This window comes from Diospyros lotus, chromosome 3, assembly GCF_014633365.1.
Source record: "Diospyros lotus cultivar Yz01 chromosome 3, ASM1463336v1, whole genome shotgun sequence".
Classification (NCBI taxonomy): domain Eukaryota; kingdom Viridiplantae; phylum Streptophyta; class Magnoliopsida; order Ericales; family Ebenaceae; genus Diospyros; species Diospyros lotus.
Window position 1 is genome coordinate 30,759,383 of NC_068340.1, and position 14,198 is coordinate 30,773,580.

At 33.9% G+C, this 14,198-nt stretch overlaps 2 protein-coding genes across 4 annotated transcripts in view; one reads left to right on the forward strand and one right to left on the reverse strand.

Moving 5' to 3' along the window:
• LOC127796179 (probable NAD(P)H dehydrogenase (quinone) FQR1-like 3) overlaps positions 1-14,198 on the forward strand; it is a 31,237-nt gene that overhangs the window by 7,877 nt on the left and 9,162 nt on the right. Inside the window, exon 2 of one of the 3 annotated variants that reach the window (XR_008021965.1) lies at positions 10,818-11,154. The exons of 1 other annotated variant lie outside the window; for it this stretch is intronic. The gene's annotated coding sequence lies outside the window, so the exon portion shown is untranslated. Of the gene's footprint in view, positions 1-4,406; positions 6,316-10,817; positions 11,155-14,198 lie in introns of those variants that run through there. One more of the 3 variants, XR_008021964.1, reaches the window with a different exon arrangement.
• Positions 6,338-9,443, reverse strand: LOC127796178 (E3 ubiquitin-protein ligase AIRP2-like). The gene is made up of 4 exons (XM_052328191.1): positions 9,315-9,443; positions 8,905-8,971; positions 8,579-8,783; positions 6,338-6,803 (listed from the first exon to the last, which is right to left on the reverse strand). The coding sequence occupies exons 1-4, from the start codon at positions 9,426-9,428 to the stop codon at positions 6,527-6,529; spliced, it is 663 nt and encodes a 220-aa protein (XP_052184151.1). The 5' UTR covers positions 9,429-9,443; the 3' UTR covers positions 6,338-6,526.

Below are 14,198 nucleotides of genomic sequence, written 5' to 3' on the forward strand. Positions count from 1 at the left end.
TAATGACCATATTTTTTCAACACTTTCGCTATATAGTATGACTGAGGAAGTACATATCCTTCTAAATTTCTTATTATTCGAATTTCAAGAATAACATCAGCTAGACCAAGGTTTTTCATGTCAAAATTAAAATTCAACATCCTCTTGATGGATTCTATGGCACTTCTGTTAGTGTCTAATATTAATATATCATTCATATACAAGCACACAATGACACATTCATGATTTATGGTTTTAACTTAAACACATTTATTACACTCATTTATCTTAAACCCATTTGATAATATAATATGATCAAATTTCTCATGTCATTGCTTGGATGCTTGTTTCAACTCATAAAGAGACTTTATTAACTTACGAACTTTCTTTTTATGTTCCTTTACAACAAACCCTTTAGGTTGTTCTATATAGATTTCTTCCTCTAAATATCCATTCAAGAATACATAATTTACATCTATTTGGTGAATTTACAAAGTATATAACTATGCAATAGCAATCAACATCCTTATAGGTGTAATTCTCATCATCGGGGAATAGGTATTGAATAAATCTTGTCCTTCTTTATGACGATAGTCTTTTCCTACTAAATAGGTTTTATATTTATCAATAATGCCATCAGCCTTCAATTTTCTTTTAAATATCAATTTGCATCCAATTGGCTTACTTCCAAAAGATAAGTGAACCAAAACCCAACAATTGTTTTGCATAATAGATTTTATCTCACAATTGATAGCTTTTTTCCAATATGGAGCATCAGAAGACAACATAACTTCATTAAATGTTTGAGGCTCATCCTCTAACATATAAGTTATAAAATCTGGTCCAAATGAATTAACTTTCTTAGCTTTTTTGTTTCTTCTAAGTTCAATCTCAGTTTCCTGATCATCTTGACCTTTCGAAGAACTCGCTTCATAATTCATTTTTGAACGACCATCATTGTGTCTCACTTCGCTAAAAGGAAATATATTCTCAAATAATTCAACTTCAATAGATTCCATAATGATGTTGTTAATATTAGGAATTTCTGATTTTACCATAAGGAACTTATAAGAGGCATTATGCAAGACATAGTTAATAAAGACACAATCAATAGTCTTAAGTCTAAGTTTAGTCCTTTTTGTAAAGGAACTTGCACATTTGTTAAACACCCCATACTTTTAGAATTTTGTAAGAGGGTTGCTTCCCATTCTGCACTTCATAAGGAGACTTGTCAATTTTCTTATGTGGAATTCTATTCAATATATCATTTGTAGTAAGCAAAGCTTCCCCCCACAAGTTATATAGTAACCCCAAATTATTTAGCATGCAATTAACCATGTCCTTCAATGTTCAATTTTTCTTTCAGCTATATCATTTTGTTGTGGTGTATAAGGTGTTGTGGTTTGATGGATTATACCATGAATTTCGCAAAACTCAAAAAGAGACAATGATTCATATTTACCACATCTAAATAATATTAGCACCATTACTTTCTTTCCAAGTTGATTTGTAATTTCTGCCTTATATGTTTTAAATACATTTAAGGTCTCATCTTTAATATGTAGCAAATATACATAGCAATATTTATTACAGTCATCAATAAATGTGATAAAGTATTTTTTTTCCTGCCTCTTGTGGGAGTACTTTTCATGTCACGTCATTGTGAATTAAATCAAGTAACTCACTATCTTTTTCCACAGATAGAAATAGCTTTTTAACAAACTTTGATTCAACCCAAATTTCACATTTGTCTCTTATCAATGCTAAAGTTGGGCAATAACCCTAAATTTACCATTCGTTATAAAGAACGATAATTGACATGCTCTAACCTAAAATGCCAAACATCACATAACTCAACAGTATAAGTTAAAGGATTGTCTTTTTTATTATTCTTGGGAATTTGAGCTAGTACATTCAGTTTAAACATCCCATCGTGTAGATAGCCCCTTCCCACATACATACCCCCCCCCCCCCAATTTAGAGTAAATTTATCTAACTCAAATATAAGGCTAAACCTATTTTTGTTCAACAAGGTTCCAGAAATTAGATTTTTTTAAATCTCCGGCACATGGCACATATCAGTAAGAGTAAGTATTTTCCCAGAGGTCCACTTCAACAAGACATTTCATTTTCCTTCCACAGTAGAAGTTGAAACATCGCCCATATACAGCTTGTCAGTGTTGTCCGACTTCTCATACGTGGTGAACAAAGTCTTGTCCCTACAAATGTGTCGCGTAGCCCCAGTGTCGACCTACTAGCCTTTGTTGTCTGAAACCATGCAGACATCAGTGACAATTGCAACAAGGTTGTCATCTTCGATCATATTAGCCTGATTGGGCCTTGCTTTGTGCTGGTAGTTGTCAAAGCTTTGTCCCTTCTTGTGCCTGCAGTCCGCAACTCTATGACCCATCTTTTCACACACCCAACAACTGCATTGGATGCGCTTATTGATGGCATTATTCCTAGGACCCAGGTGCCCACTCTTCTTCTTAGTTTGTTGCTTTTTGGGTTTGGGGCTTGGAGCTTCAACTATATTGGCCCTAGCTTCAAACTTGCGTGAGACTTTATAACCTTTCCTATTGTCCTCTTCAATGCGAAGTCTTAAAGATAGATCTTTCATGGACAACTCATTTCGCTTATGTTTGAGATAGTTCTTGAAGTCCTTCCATGAAGTGGGCAATTTCTCAATCATAGTCGCGACTTGGAATGGTTCATTAATGACCATTCTCTCACAGTGCAAATCACTACTGATGATTTGCAATTCTTCCATTTGGTTAACAACCAACTTGGTATCAACCATCTTGTAATCTAGAAATTTCCCCTGAGAAACTTCTTAGTGCCAGCATCCTCTAGTTTGTATTTCTTATCAAAAGCTTTCCATAGTTGCTTGGACGTTTGATAAGTAATGCAGTAGATGTTGTTCAGTGGGTCCGCCAGTCCACTTAGTATGTAGTTCTGACAAAGGAAGTCTGAATGCATCCACGTTTCCTAAGCAACTACAGTTTCCGTAGTGATGTATTCCTCAGGAGTGATCAAACACTCTTCCTTGAGAATATGAGCTAGGTTCAACATAGTGAGATAGAATACCATTTTTTGTTGTCATCTCTTAAAGTCCTTACCGTTAAACTGTTGTGGTTTTTTCACATGAGGAGTCATATTGACCGTCAGTCCGATAGCAACGACAATGATGGTAATAGGGGTAATGGTCGGAGCAATGGTAGTAGTAGAGGTCGAAGTAGCCGCAACAGCAACGTTGGGGTTGGGGGCATCCGTAGATTACTGTCTTAAGATTGTTGGATATATACAATTGCAATAAATGTATGCAAATTACAGCAATAAAATATTACAGTATGTTTATGGATATTACAACAAGAAATTAGCAACCGTAATCTTAAATTACTTGAATGAACATAGATATATTGACAGCAACAGTAAATCGAAACGATGAGAACAACAAACTAGGGACCTCAGAGACGCAAACGGCGAACACCCAGGAAATATCTATGGTCACCGCTGTAACTAGAACGATAGGAAGACCAAGGGACAGGAGCAGATCGAGTCGCGCCCAGCATTGTCCTGGAGACAATAAGTGCCATGCATCAGCGACAAGCAGACTTTGACGACTATCTTAGCATGATAAAACGATCTCGTCCAGCCGAACGACAGCCACGATCGGCCGGAGCTAGTAGAACTTAGGCTGATATTTGCTCTAATGGACTCAAGAACTCGGAACAGAGGAAGAGAAAACTCAAAAATTAGAGGCTCTCTCTAGACCAGACAGAGGCCTTGCTATATATACTGATACCTAGGACACTGAAAGGTCGCGCCATAAAACCCAGGAATAAACCTCGCTACAAACCATCATACTATTGGAGAAAAATCGAGAAAACAAAGCAAAATTGGGAAAACAAAGCGTGCGCTATAAATTAAACACAGATTGATCGAATCCCAAAAATAATTAAATAAATCTGAAACTCTCAAAAATTAAATCCATCGGGTAGCAAAATATATATATATATATATATCTTTGTACCATACCGAACAAACGACAACGACATGTGCGGAGACATAAGAGCTCGCTCGCTCGCAAAATCTAGGTGCCTCTTGCACCCCAACCCCAAGTACAAGGGAGGAGTATACATACTCTTAACATCTTTCTTACACCACCGATATGGGACAGCGCGCGCACACACACACATGCACATATACACTCACACACAACATATACACACATATATTCTAGACAACACAACTGGAAGCCATGGCTGCCAGCGTCGAAGGTCTCCTGCGAAAGCTTTGACAACCACGGCCTCGCCTCGTTGCCGATTGCTTGCTTGTCATCTCCGATTCCTATGCAACCTTGATCGTTTTTTGGGTTGTTTCTAGGTGTTTCACTATTCTTTTTCTTCTTTCTTTTATGGCAACAGCAATAGCAAGGTGGAAGACGGCGATTGGGGGTGGCGACGACAATTGTAGGTGGTTGTCAATGAAGTCAGTGGCAGTAATAGCGGTGGCGGCGATAATGGTGGCTACGGGTGGTTGCAGACAACAGCCATGGTTGCCGATGGCAATTGCCGTGAGCTCAACCACCAGCGACGATGTCTGCTGCTAGTGATGGCAGTGATAGCAACCGATGGAGGAGGAGAGGAGTGAAGGAGCAATGGTGACGATCGCGGTGGCTTAGAGAAGAAGAAACCCTAGCCTCCAATTCACCATTTGTTTTTCGCGTTTTCAATTTTTGGCTTTGTTTTGGATAAAAACTTTTTGTTATTTTGGCTTTCCTTTACAATTTATTTTTTTATTTTTGAAAATCCGTTTTTGAAAACAACAAAATAAACACGTTTTTACTATTTTAGAAAATTGAAAATGATCTAAAAATAATAAAGAAAACGGACCTTAGGGTTTCAAACTTTGGTTTTAGAGATTGGGGATTTGCATTACACTATGCACTAATGCGTTATATACATAGAACATGCATTGGGGCACGGCCTGACCTCACCCAACCCAACTTTCTCAAATTCATGAAAAAAATAAGACCTTTTACAATTTGTTCAAAAGTCTTACCATTTTCTATTTTCCTTTTCATCCAGAATAACTAAAATCACTTGATTTTCAAATGTCTTACATTTTTCTTGTGCTTCCTCTGTATCTTGTTCCTTTTCTCCTTCATCTTCATTTTCTTATTTTTTCATGATGTATCTTAGTCCTTAGAGAGAAAGTTGTGGAAAGGGGAAAGGAGGAATAAGTGTAATATATATACATATATATATATAGAGAGAGAGAGAGAGAGTTGCCTTGGTAAAGGGTTGCATCAAGGACATTCGATGTAAATTTTTTACCACATTATTCTTTTACGTAAATTTATATTATTAATATGATTTTTAGATATTAATTAACATTATAGCTGGTATGTTGTGTCATCAACCCAAACTTGGTTACAAGAAGGCATGATTGATGATAATGGAGAGAAGGGAAATTCAATATTTGATTAACAAATTCATCCACTTTCATATGAGAGAGAAGAAGTTAAAATAATTTTCAAGACTTGACAGTACACACTATGATTTAATGAAACCGCAAGGGTATTAGATGCAGTTTACTTTGTATTTTAATTACTTTTTGAAATTCCCATATGAAAGTATGAACACCCTACTTTTCTTGTCCAATTTGTAAAATTATTCCAAGTTCTAATGAAATTGGATTTCATGAATCTCATCAAAACATTTCACAATTTCGATGCAACTTTATTACAGAGCATTGATAGGTCGTGGGTCGACATAGCACACCTAAACATTTCTACACATAGGACCCTATTTATATGTGGAGGATAAAGCCACATAAGCTAGAGACGCATGTTAGCTACACAAAACCAGTCAAATTGGTCCAAGAAAGTGACGCCAATCCATAAGTATTAATCAGTGGTTGAATTAAGCATAATATATTTTAAGATTGAGATAATCACCTCAGGTTATTAATAATGCTAGATAAGGTAGAAAATCCATAACACCAAACAAGGCAGCACCAAAATCATTATTGATAAGGCAAATGCCATCTCAATTCCAAGTATCCCAGTCTCCACTTCTACAAGTTAAATATAACTAGCTATTGTAAAAACAACAATTTGAGGATAAGAAAGAAAGTCCTAGTTCATTCATTCACGTCAATATAATTTCATAAAATATCATCTCTGTTGGTAAACTTTTTGGGCACTGTCCTAGGAAGTTCTTTTTCATCGTTCTTGTTGGATTTTAATGAGCATAAAATGGCTTTCAACCCTCGTTTGTTAGATTGTCGATCAAGTCAACCCATATCATCTTTCGGTCAATTAGGGTCTATATACTGAAGCAAATTGTGATACTCCATCAGAGTATCAAAAACGATTTGGACATTCAACATAAGGGACACTTAACATTTGCCAAGAAAATTACAACATTCAAAACACATTGATTCCTACCAAGAAAAACGATGGAGGAATATGTAATTCTAACTTTGGGCGGTAAGTTTATGCTATGATGCTTTACACAACCAACTTCCATCGGTGGACTGGTTATTGTAGTTCCAATGATCCTTTGTCGGGTGATCCCTGTCCCATGGAAATTAGAGGGCCCAAACATTGCGGGTGAAAATTATAGGGTTGAAGCATAATAGGATCAAGAATGGAAAGAGGCAATTTTTCAATGTAGCAAAATAGCCTTCTCAGATTGTCCCTCAAGATAATGGATGGATCAACAATGTCATTGTTGCCAACACAAATCCAAAGGTCACTCGATTTCACTTGTTTGAGCTCATCCCGACAAAAGGGACACGACCGAGATTGCTTATTCCTGAAGCAAACACCAACAGAACATGAATTCCAAGTTGATAATTATAAATGGAAATATAGTAAGCATTTCTAAACAAATATTGACATAGATTATTAACAAGGAGGCAAAAACACAGGCTTGCGCCCACACATCATTGTTATTATAGAATTAGAGATACAAAATCACTGGAAATACGACGTTCTCAAAAACCTTTACATTTCTAAGGGGATCTAGAAACTGTGATAAATGGCTCAAATAACACAATTTTCTTGTTTCTGTAGTAAGCTGATAGCCATGTGCAGGAAACAAGAGGTTTGCTAAACCCAAAAATTTGAGTTAATTTTCAAGAACTAAAATAATTTTGTTTGCTTTAAGTTTTTGCTTTGCTGTCAGGGGAACAAACGTAAAGATGTTAGAAGAAATATATATACCGCACAAAACAATTTGTCTTGTATTACTTCGAATAGTTATGCAGTTGTCTATAGTGCTTTTTACAAAGAGAGTCGTATAGGTGATAAACCTATACGAGAGATAAAAATTAAACATTAAATCTAAAAGCAAGCCTATAATATAATCAAGACTTGAACAAGCAAAAAAACCCATATGACCTTGTGCCAACTCCCGAGGAGCCAAACTGACACAAACAATCCCACTCAGCCTTAATTTTGTTTAATATTTGCTACTTATATACAATAGTTATGGAGGACACTGGTGCATAAATATTATTTTTGCCTAAATATGGAAGTTGGGTTTGACATCTCTAGAAACAAATTGACGAAGGTATCTTTGCAAGGATAACTTGTCAGGGAGTGAAGTTGCACTAGCCAAAGATTGAAGACCCGAGGACAACCTCCCATAAAAGCCTTATAGACAAGAGAAGAGAACAATGAACGAGACTCGATTAACGGCCATTGTTGGGGAAAGATTGTTGGAGCAGATGTGAACTAGATGTCGTGAGCTCTATTGTTCGCTAACCCTCACAAGGCAGGGGGAAGAAACAAGGTAGGAGTCTTGTCACTTGAAGAATGACCGACATGCAATAACCAAAGAGAAGTGCTAAAGAGGATAGATCAAGAAGAGGAGTTTTTGCTACAATCGACTAGTTTTGAGATATATATAGAAGGCCTGCCACTAGCCCAGCAGTTGCGAAGAAGGAGCTCTATGATTTTTGAAGTATAGAGAATCAATAATCAAAAAGTTGATCTAGAAATCAAAGAAAATTATTCAACTTCAAACTAGCCCAACCTTCCTTGATACCATGTTATGAGCTAGTAGGGTGGTTTCACTAATGCTTTGAGCACGGTGCATTACTCTACTAGGGTTCCAATTCAAGATTCTCTACTGCCCTCCCTAACTAGTTAGGTTATTACCCACCCTCTAGACTCCGTCGCAAGGAGAGAAGCTCTCTTTTGCTTGCTCTCTCCACAAATTACTCAATCGCTTCCGTACGTCTCCTATCTTCCTCATCCCTTCTCCGCTCAATCCTACACAAAGCTATTTATAGAGAGAATTGTAGAGGTGACAAACACCTACATACACAAAAAATGAATTTAAAAGATAAAGAAAAGTGTACAATATAATTAAGGAGTTGAACTCAAAAAGTATCTTGAGAGAGTTAAGCCTGATGTTAACAGAGGAAATAATGAAGTCTTAAAAATATTTCTATTTCTAAGAAAATAAGCTCCAGAAAGCTCATTTCTAAAAACCGTGCCAAACATCTCCATTGAGAAGAAAATAAGCATATATATGCAGGAAGTAATTGTTAAGAAGTTTGACAGACAAGATAAGCAACTTACCAAGCCCTGTAGCACTTGAGACACAAGGAATGGCAGCAGTTAGGCAACACGATCTTGTTACTCATTTGCATGCAAATTGCACATTCCTCTTCCCTCCCAAAATCAGATTTTCTGCATTTTTTGCCCTTTATCTCTGCTTTCTGCTTTTCATCCTCCAGACATTTTTTGCCAGCTTCAAGTTGCTTTAAAGAAGGTAATATAAAAGCTGTCAAAAAGAGAGAAAATAATTGAGAGTGTGTACGTCTAAATATCTGATCTTTTATTTTTAGATCAAGAGAAAGAACAAACAAACAGAAACATCTTCAATATTAATGCAAAGATCTTACTATAAAATTCTTTTATGCTAGCTTTTCTTTCACACATGGACATAGGAGTCCTTCCATCCGCAGCAGTCTGGTAAGAAGCAAGAAGTAGCATTCAAATAATTACTTTCACTTTCTAGTTGAAGAATGAAGATAAAGGAAATCTTAAGTAATTATTATAGCCTGTATAGGTCATCCTGGTATCTTTATAAAAACCAATTAACCTAAGTCATATCTTGGCAAAAAAAGCTGTTAAGATCAGATCGTGCACATCAATAAAGAGAAGCAGAACGCATAAATTTAACACTCAATGTCTAGCTACGTACATCCACAGTCTCACAACAATAACAACAGGATAATCCACTTAGATGTATGAGTTGCCCCTTTAAATTAGCCAAAATAAACAAGTGTATAAGGCAGAGGAATTAATGTACCATATTGATGAAAACCCCTATCAACCCAAGGGAACTAGCAACAGCAAGGTGGCAACCAGCCCACAGAACAAGAAATAAAAATGGGTCAGTAGCTGGATTGCGTGACAGTCTCATTTGGAAGCACACTTCATCGATCTCTCTCGGGCAATCTAAAGCCCTGGAGTAACAAGGAGAAAGAAATAAGGTAAGTTCAGCAAGTAAGTAGCCAGAGATAAGAGTGAATGGGGGTGAGGGAACAGGGGGGGTCACAGTATCCTCAAGAATATACAGATTGGAGCAGCTCAATACCAACCAATCAACAATAAAATTGATAAAGCATCATGTTCGGAGTCAAAATATTCAAGGCAGGTAGTTGAACATCATCTTTAGAATGAATGAATGAGAATGGATCACTAAGTACCGAGTGATACTAACTAATTAAATAATCGGTTTATTCACACGTACGGATAATATAGAAATTTAAATTCGGCAGAAAATCAAGAAATAAAACAATAAACCAATGAGATACTGATGCAATCAGTATGCTATTAATAAGATGTAATTATCTCAAATCAAATTAACCGAGCGTTCTCCAAATTATGAGTTACAGCTCAATTGAAGAAACTTGGTAACACAAAATCTACGAATTTTAAGAAACCAAAATTAAGGAGAAAAAAAAAAAAAAAGTGGTGGCTCAAATTAAATCATGAGTTACGGCAAAAATCAAAATTAAGAAAACACAAAAGTGGCCTGAAGAGTAAATGTACTAGAAATACAATGCATAACAAATTTTAAGGCCCACGCTAGCACATAGATGGATTCACTGCATCCCTTTACGTAGATCAAACACAAGATGACAAGCTAGGTAAAACAGAACTCTATCCCAAATACATGATTTTCTACCCCAAAACATGGCAAAAAAATCACTATAAAAGATGAACATACTCCATGGCACCAAAATGTTTATGGAAAAAATTCAGAAAAAGAACTAATTACAGAGAGTTGGCAAGCTGAATATCAGCCTCGAGAGCAGCGAGAGAATCCTTAAACGATCTCATGGCACTAATTTTCTTAGAAAATAAGCAGAAGAAACCAAAAAAACACTGCCGCGGAGATCTGGTTCTATATCGTCTTCACAGAAACTCAAAACTAAAAACTAATCTTCATAAGGGAGTTTTATAGCAGAATGAGCGAAAGGAGAGTAGCTGGCACTCTCGATTCTCGAGTTTTAATTTTTATTTTTTAATTTATCTTTATCTTTTAGGTAATGCAAAGGGAATTGCCGAACGTCCTGTAAATACATTTTATTTTCAAATAATATGCATTTGTTGCAAATTTAACATAATTTTATTGGTTCATATAATGTAACATCAAGCAATAACATAGTTTTTGAACTAAAAAAAATGTCTAATAAATGCACATTGCTAGAAAATAATGTGCATTTACTACACTTTTAACAATTGTGCATTATCCTATTTTATTAGGCATCTATGGAAAATAATGTTTATTTTAAAATTATTTTAGGATGATGGGGCATGAGAATTTCAATCTCTAGTTGGTGAGCTTATTTTTACACTTTGTGCGTAAGGCCGCCTCTAATGATTGACACGTGCCGTGGAATTGCCAACTGGTGCTAGAAGGTTTATTGTGTGTGCCCCATGGATATAAACCTAAAAACCTGATGCGTCCCTCCCTTGATCGTGGTTTTCGTAAGATGAATCACGAGTATTTTGCTCATTAAACGTGTCAAATGCCACCCCTCGTCACGTGCTCTGTTGTGACTTTTTGGCAGATTCGCCGCTCAAATCACGTAAAAAATGCTTACACTACAAAGGAATCATTATTTTAAGGATATTTTGTACGTCGGAATTTGAATGAGAATATTTCATATATTTATTTTTTAAGTTAGTATTTGTTATAGGGTTGAAAAAGGTAAAATATATAAATTATTCTAAATTTTTGTTATTTCTAATATATTTATTAAACTGACCATCCTTAAAAGAGAAATTATGTGACTTCTTATTTGTCATTTTTCAGATATATTTATCTCTCATCCCTTTCAGATAAGTATATCTTGGACCTTGTAGATAAGAAAAATTGACACATGTATCCTTCAATGCATTTCAAAAAATTTAACAAATAATTTGATAAAAATCTTAAAATATTTTCTAGTCTTATCTTAATCATTTTGTATCTTGATGTGAAAAATATTTCAACTTTATCTTAATACAAATTTATCTTATTCATTTTAACAAACGCTACCTAAAATGTAATATTAATCGTTGCCTAGTAAATACACCTTGTTTTTGATAAAGTTGTATTTATTGCATCTTTTTTTTAGTTCTAAAATAATATTATTAGTGATAAAATGTTTTCAAAACACACCGTGCATTTTTTATCAATCAATAGAAGTATTTTTAAATTAAAAATAATATATAATAAATACATCTTACCTAGACACAAAGTGGATTTATTTCATCTTAACCATTTTTAACCACTACTTTAAAACGCAATTGTTAACATTACCTTATTTTATTGGCATTTATGGACAAAATTAATGTTGATTTCTAAATTATTTTAGGATGATGTGGCAAGAGGATTTTGATCTCCTATAAGCGAGTTTATTTTAGACATTGTTCGTAAGGCCTCTAACGACTAACACGTGGATTAAGTTTGCCAGCAGATACCAAATGATTTATTGTTAGCATCATAAATATATAAACTCAAAAACTAGTTGCGCCACTTGATGGTGGTTTTGCTAAAACGAATCACGTTTATTTTGCCTATAAAGCATATCAAACAAAACTCCTTGTCGTGCACTTCAATGGGCATTTTTGGCGGATCCTCCGCTTAGATCATGTTCAACACGCTTGTTCTTGAAAAAAAAAATATTATTTCATAAGGATATTTTAGTAATTGTATGTAGGGACTGAATAGGGAATATTTCATATATTTTTTTCTTAAAAGGTAATGTCAATTATTACTAATGAGAATCATAGAAGACTGACTAACAATGACGCAATCGTATTAGTCAATTCAATTAGCTGTGTCGAAATTGGATGAATACTAATTCTTTTTTACTTGGATTCTTGTTTATCAAGTTATTTACTTATTTCCTATGTAATTTAGGATTGAATTAGTTTTATTATTCCAACTTGTAGTTGGATTAGGTAGGTTTTGTTATTCCAACTTGTAGTTGGATTGAGTTACTTTTGTTATTTCCACTTCTATTTGGATTGGGCTAACTAAAATCCATTAGATTTAGGATTTAGTTTATAACTAGATTTAGGATTTTTATTAGTTTTCAAGTAAAATTAGAATTTAATTATTTTTATCTATTTAAAGGCTTTTCCATTGTAAACAGATAAGGGGAGAAGATTATGAATTGAATTTGAAAGATTTCTCTTTTTCTATCTTATTTTTCAATGAACAAAACTTCGAACTTGTCAAATAATTAATTTTTTTGTGGCGTTCAAGACTTAAACTTATCAAAGATCTAGGCAATTTTTGTAATGTTCAACAACACAATTCTTAATTATTGTTTCCTCATGTGAATGGATCTAGATTTTAATATAATCTAGATTCTTGGTTCGTAAATCAACGAATCGATAATTCTTCGTTTTATATTCAATTTTGACTTTTTGGAATTTCGTTTTAATCTTTTACGGGTTCCTTTAGTTTCGATCCATCACAAGTTGGCATCAAAGCATCGGAGCGCTTATCAATTACACTAAGGGCAATGGTTAAGGTACAATCAATTAGTGCACATATTTTTAGATAAGAGTGCATTTATTGAAACTTATTTTTAATTTAAAAATAAATTTATAGGTCAATAAAATATTAAAAAATACAATACATTTATTAATAACCAATATAACTATTTTTGAATTGAAGACAGTAGTTATCATTACCTTTCTTAAATAATTAGTATTTGTTATATTTTTCCACATCAGTTGAAAAGTGATAAGAGAAATCTGAAAAAAATAGTGAAAAATTAACTAAGTTTTGCGAATGTCTCTTTTTACACGGAAATACTAAAATCATGTGATGCCTCAAAACACATTCTATGAAACTACAAAAGTATTATGTTGCATAGTGATTAGCGAACACGAAGAGTTAACTGTTGAGCCAAGAAAAAAAAGATCGTGGTCGAGCCAATTCTAAAGATTTGAGTTTAAGTTTAATTTTAAAACTAGTGTTAAACCCGTACGATGCATGGAAGATGTAATGAAAATAGATTTATAAATTTAAAAATAAAAAATTAAACTCATTATTTTAAATAATTATAACAGAATCGATAAATATAGTTTTTTTTATTTTAATACTTAACTTTTTATCAAAATTTAAGTTTAATTAATTATTCGCTATTTAATGTACTAATAGAAAACGTTCTTAAATCAATATATCGATATTCAATGTGCTAAAAAATAATTAACACATTAAATAGATTGTCACATTTTTTCACTTGTCATTTCACAAGATTCTTAGCACTTAACATTGTCTTTGTCAATGATCTCTCCAATTATATCTTTAATAAAAATAAAAAAATTATCAGTTATAAAAGCATAAATAATTATATAATCAACTTTATACTTACCATGTTCGTCAAGTTCAACTACACTCAAAATATTAACAAATTACCTAAAGATAAATTTTTGTATTAAAAAACTTTCATTCATGACATTTACAACAATACTATTTGATATTAAATTTAGTTTGTACATGTAACTTGTAGTTTTATATTTCATATTGTTGTATAGTGATTAGCGAACACGAAGAGTTGACTGTTGAGCCAAGAAGAAGAAGATCGTGGCCGGGCCAATTCTAAAGATTTGAGTTTAAGTTTAATTTTAAAATTTGAGAATTAAAGATTAAAGATTTATTTTAGGTTTGGACTGATAATAT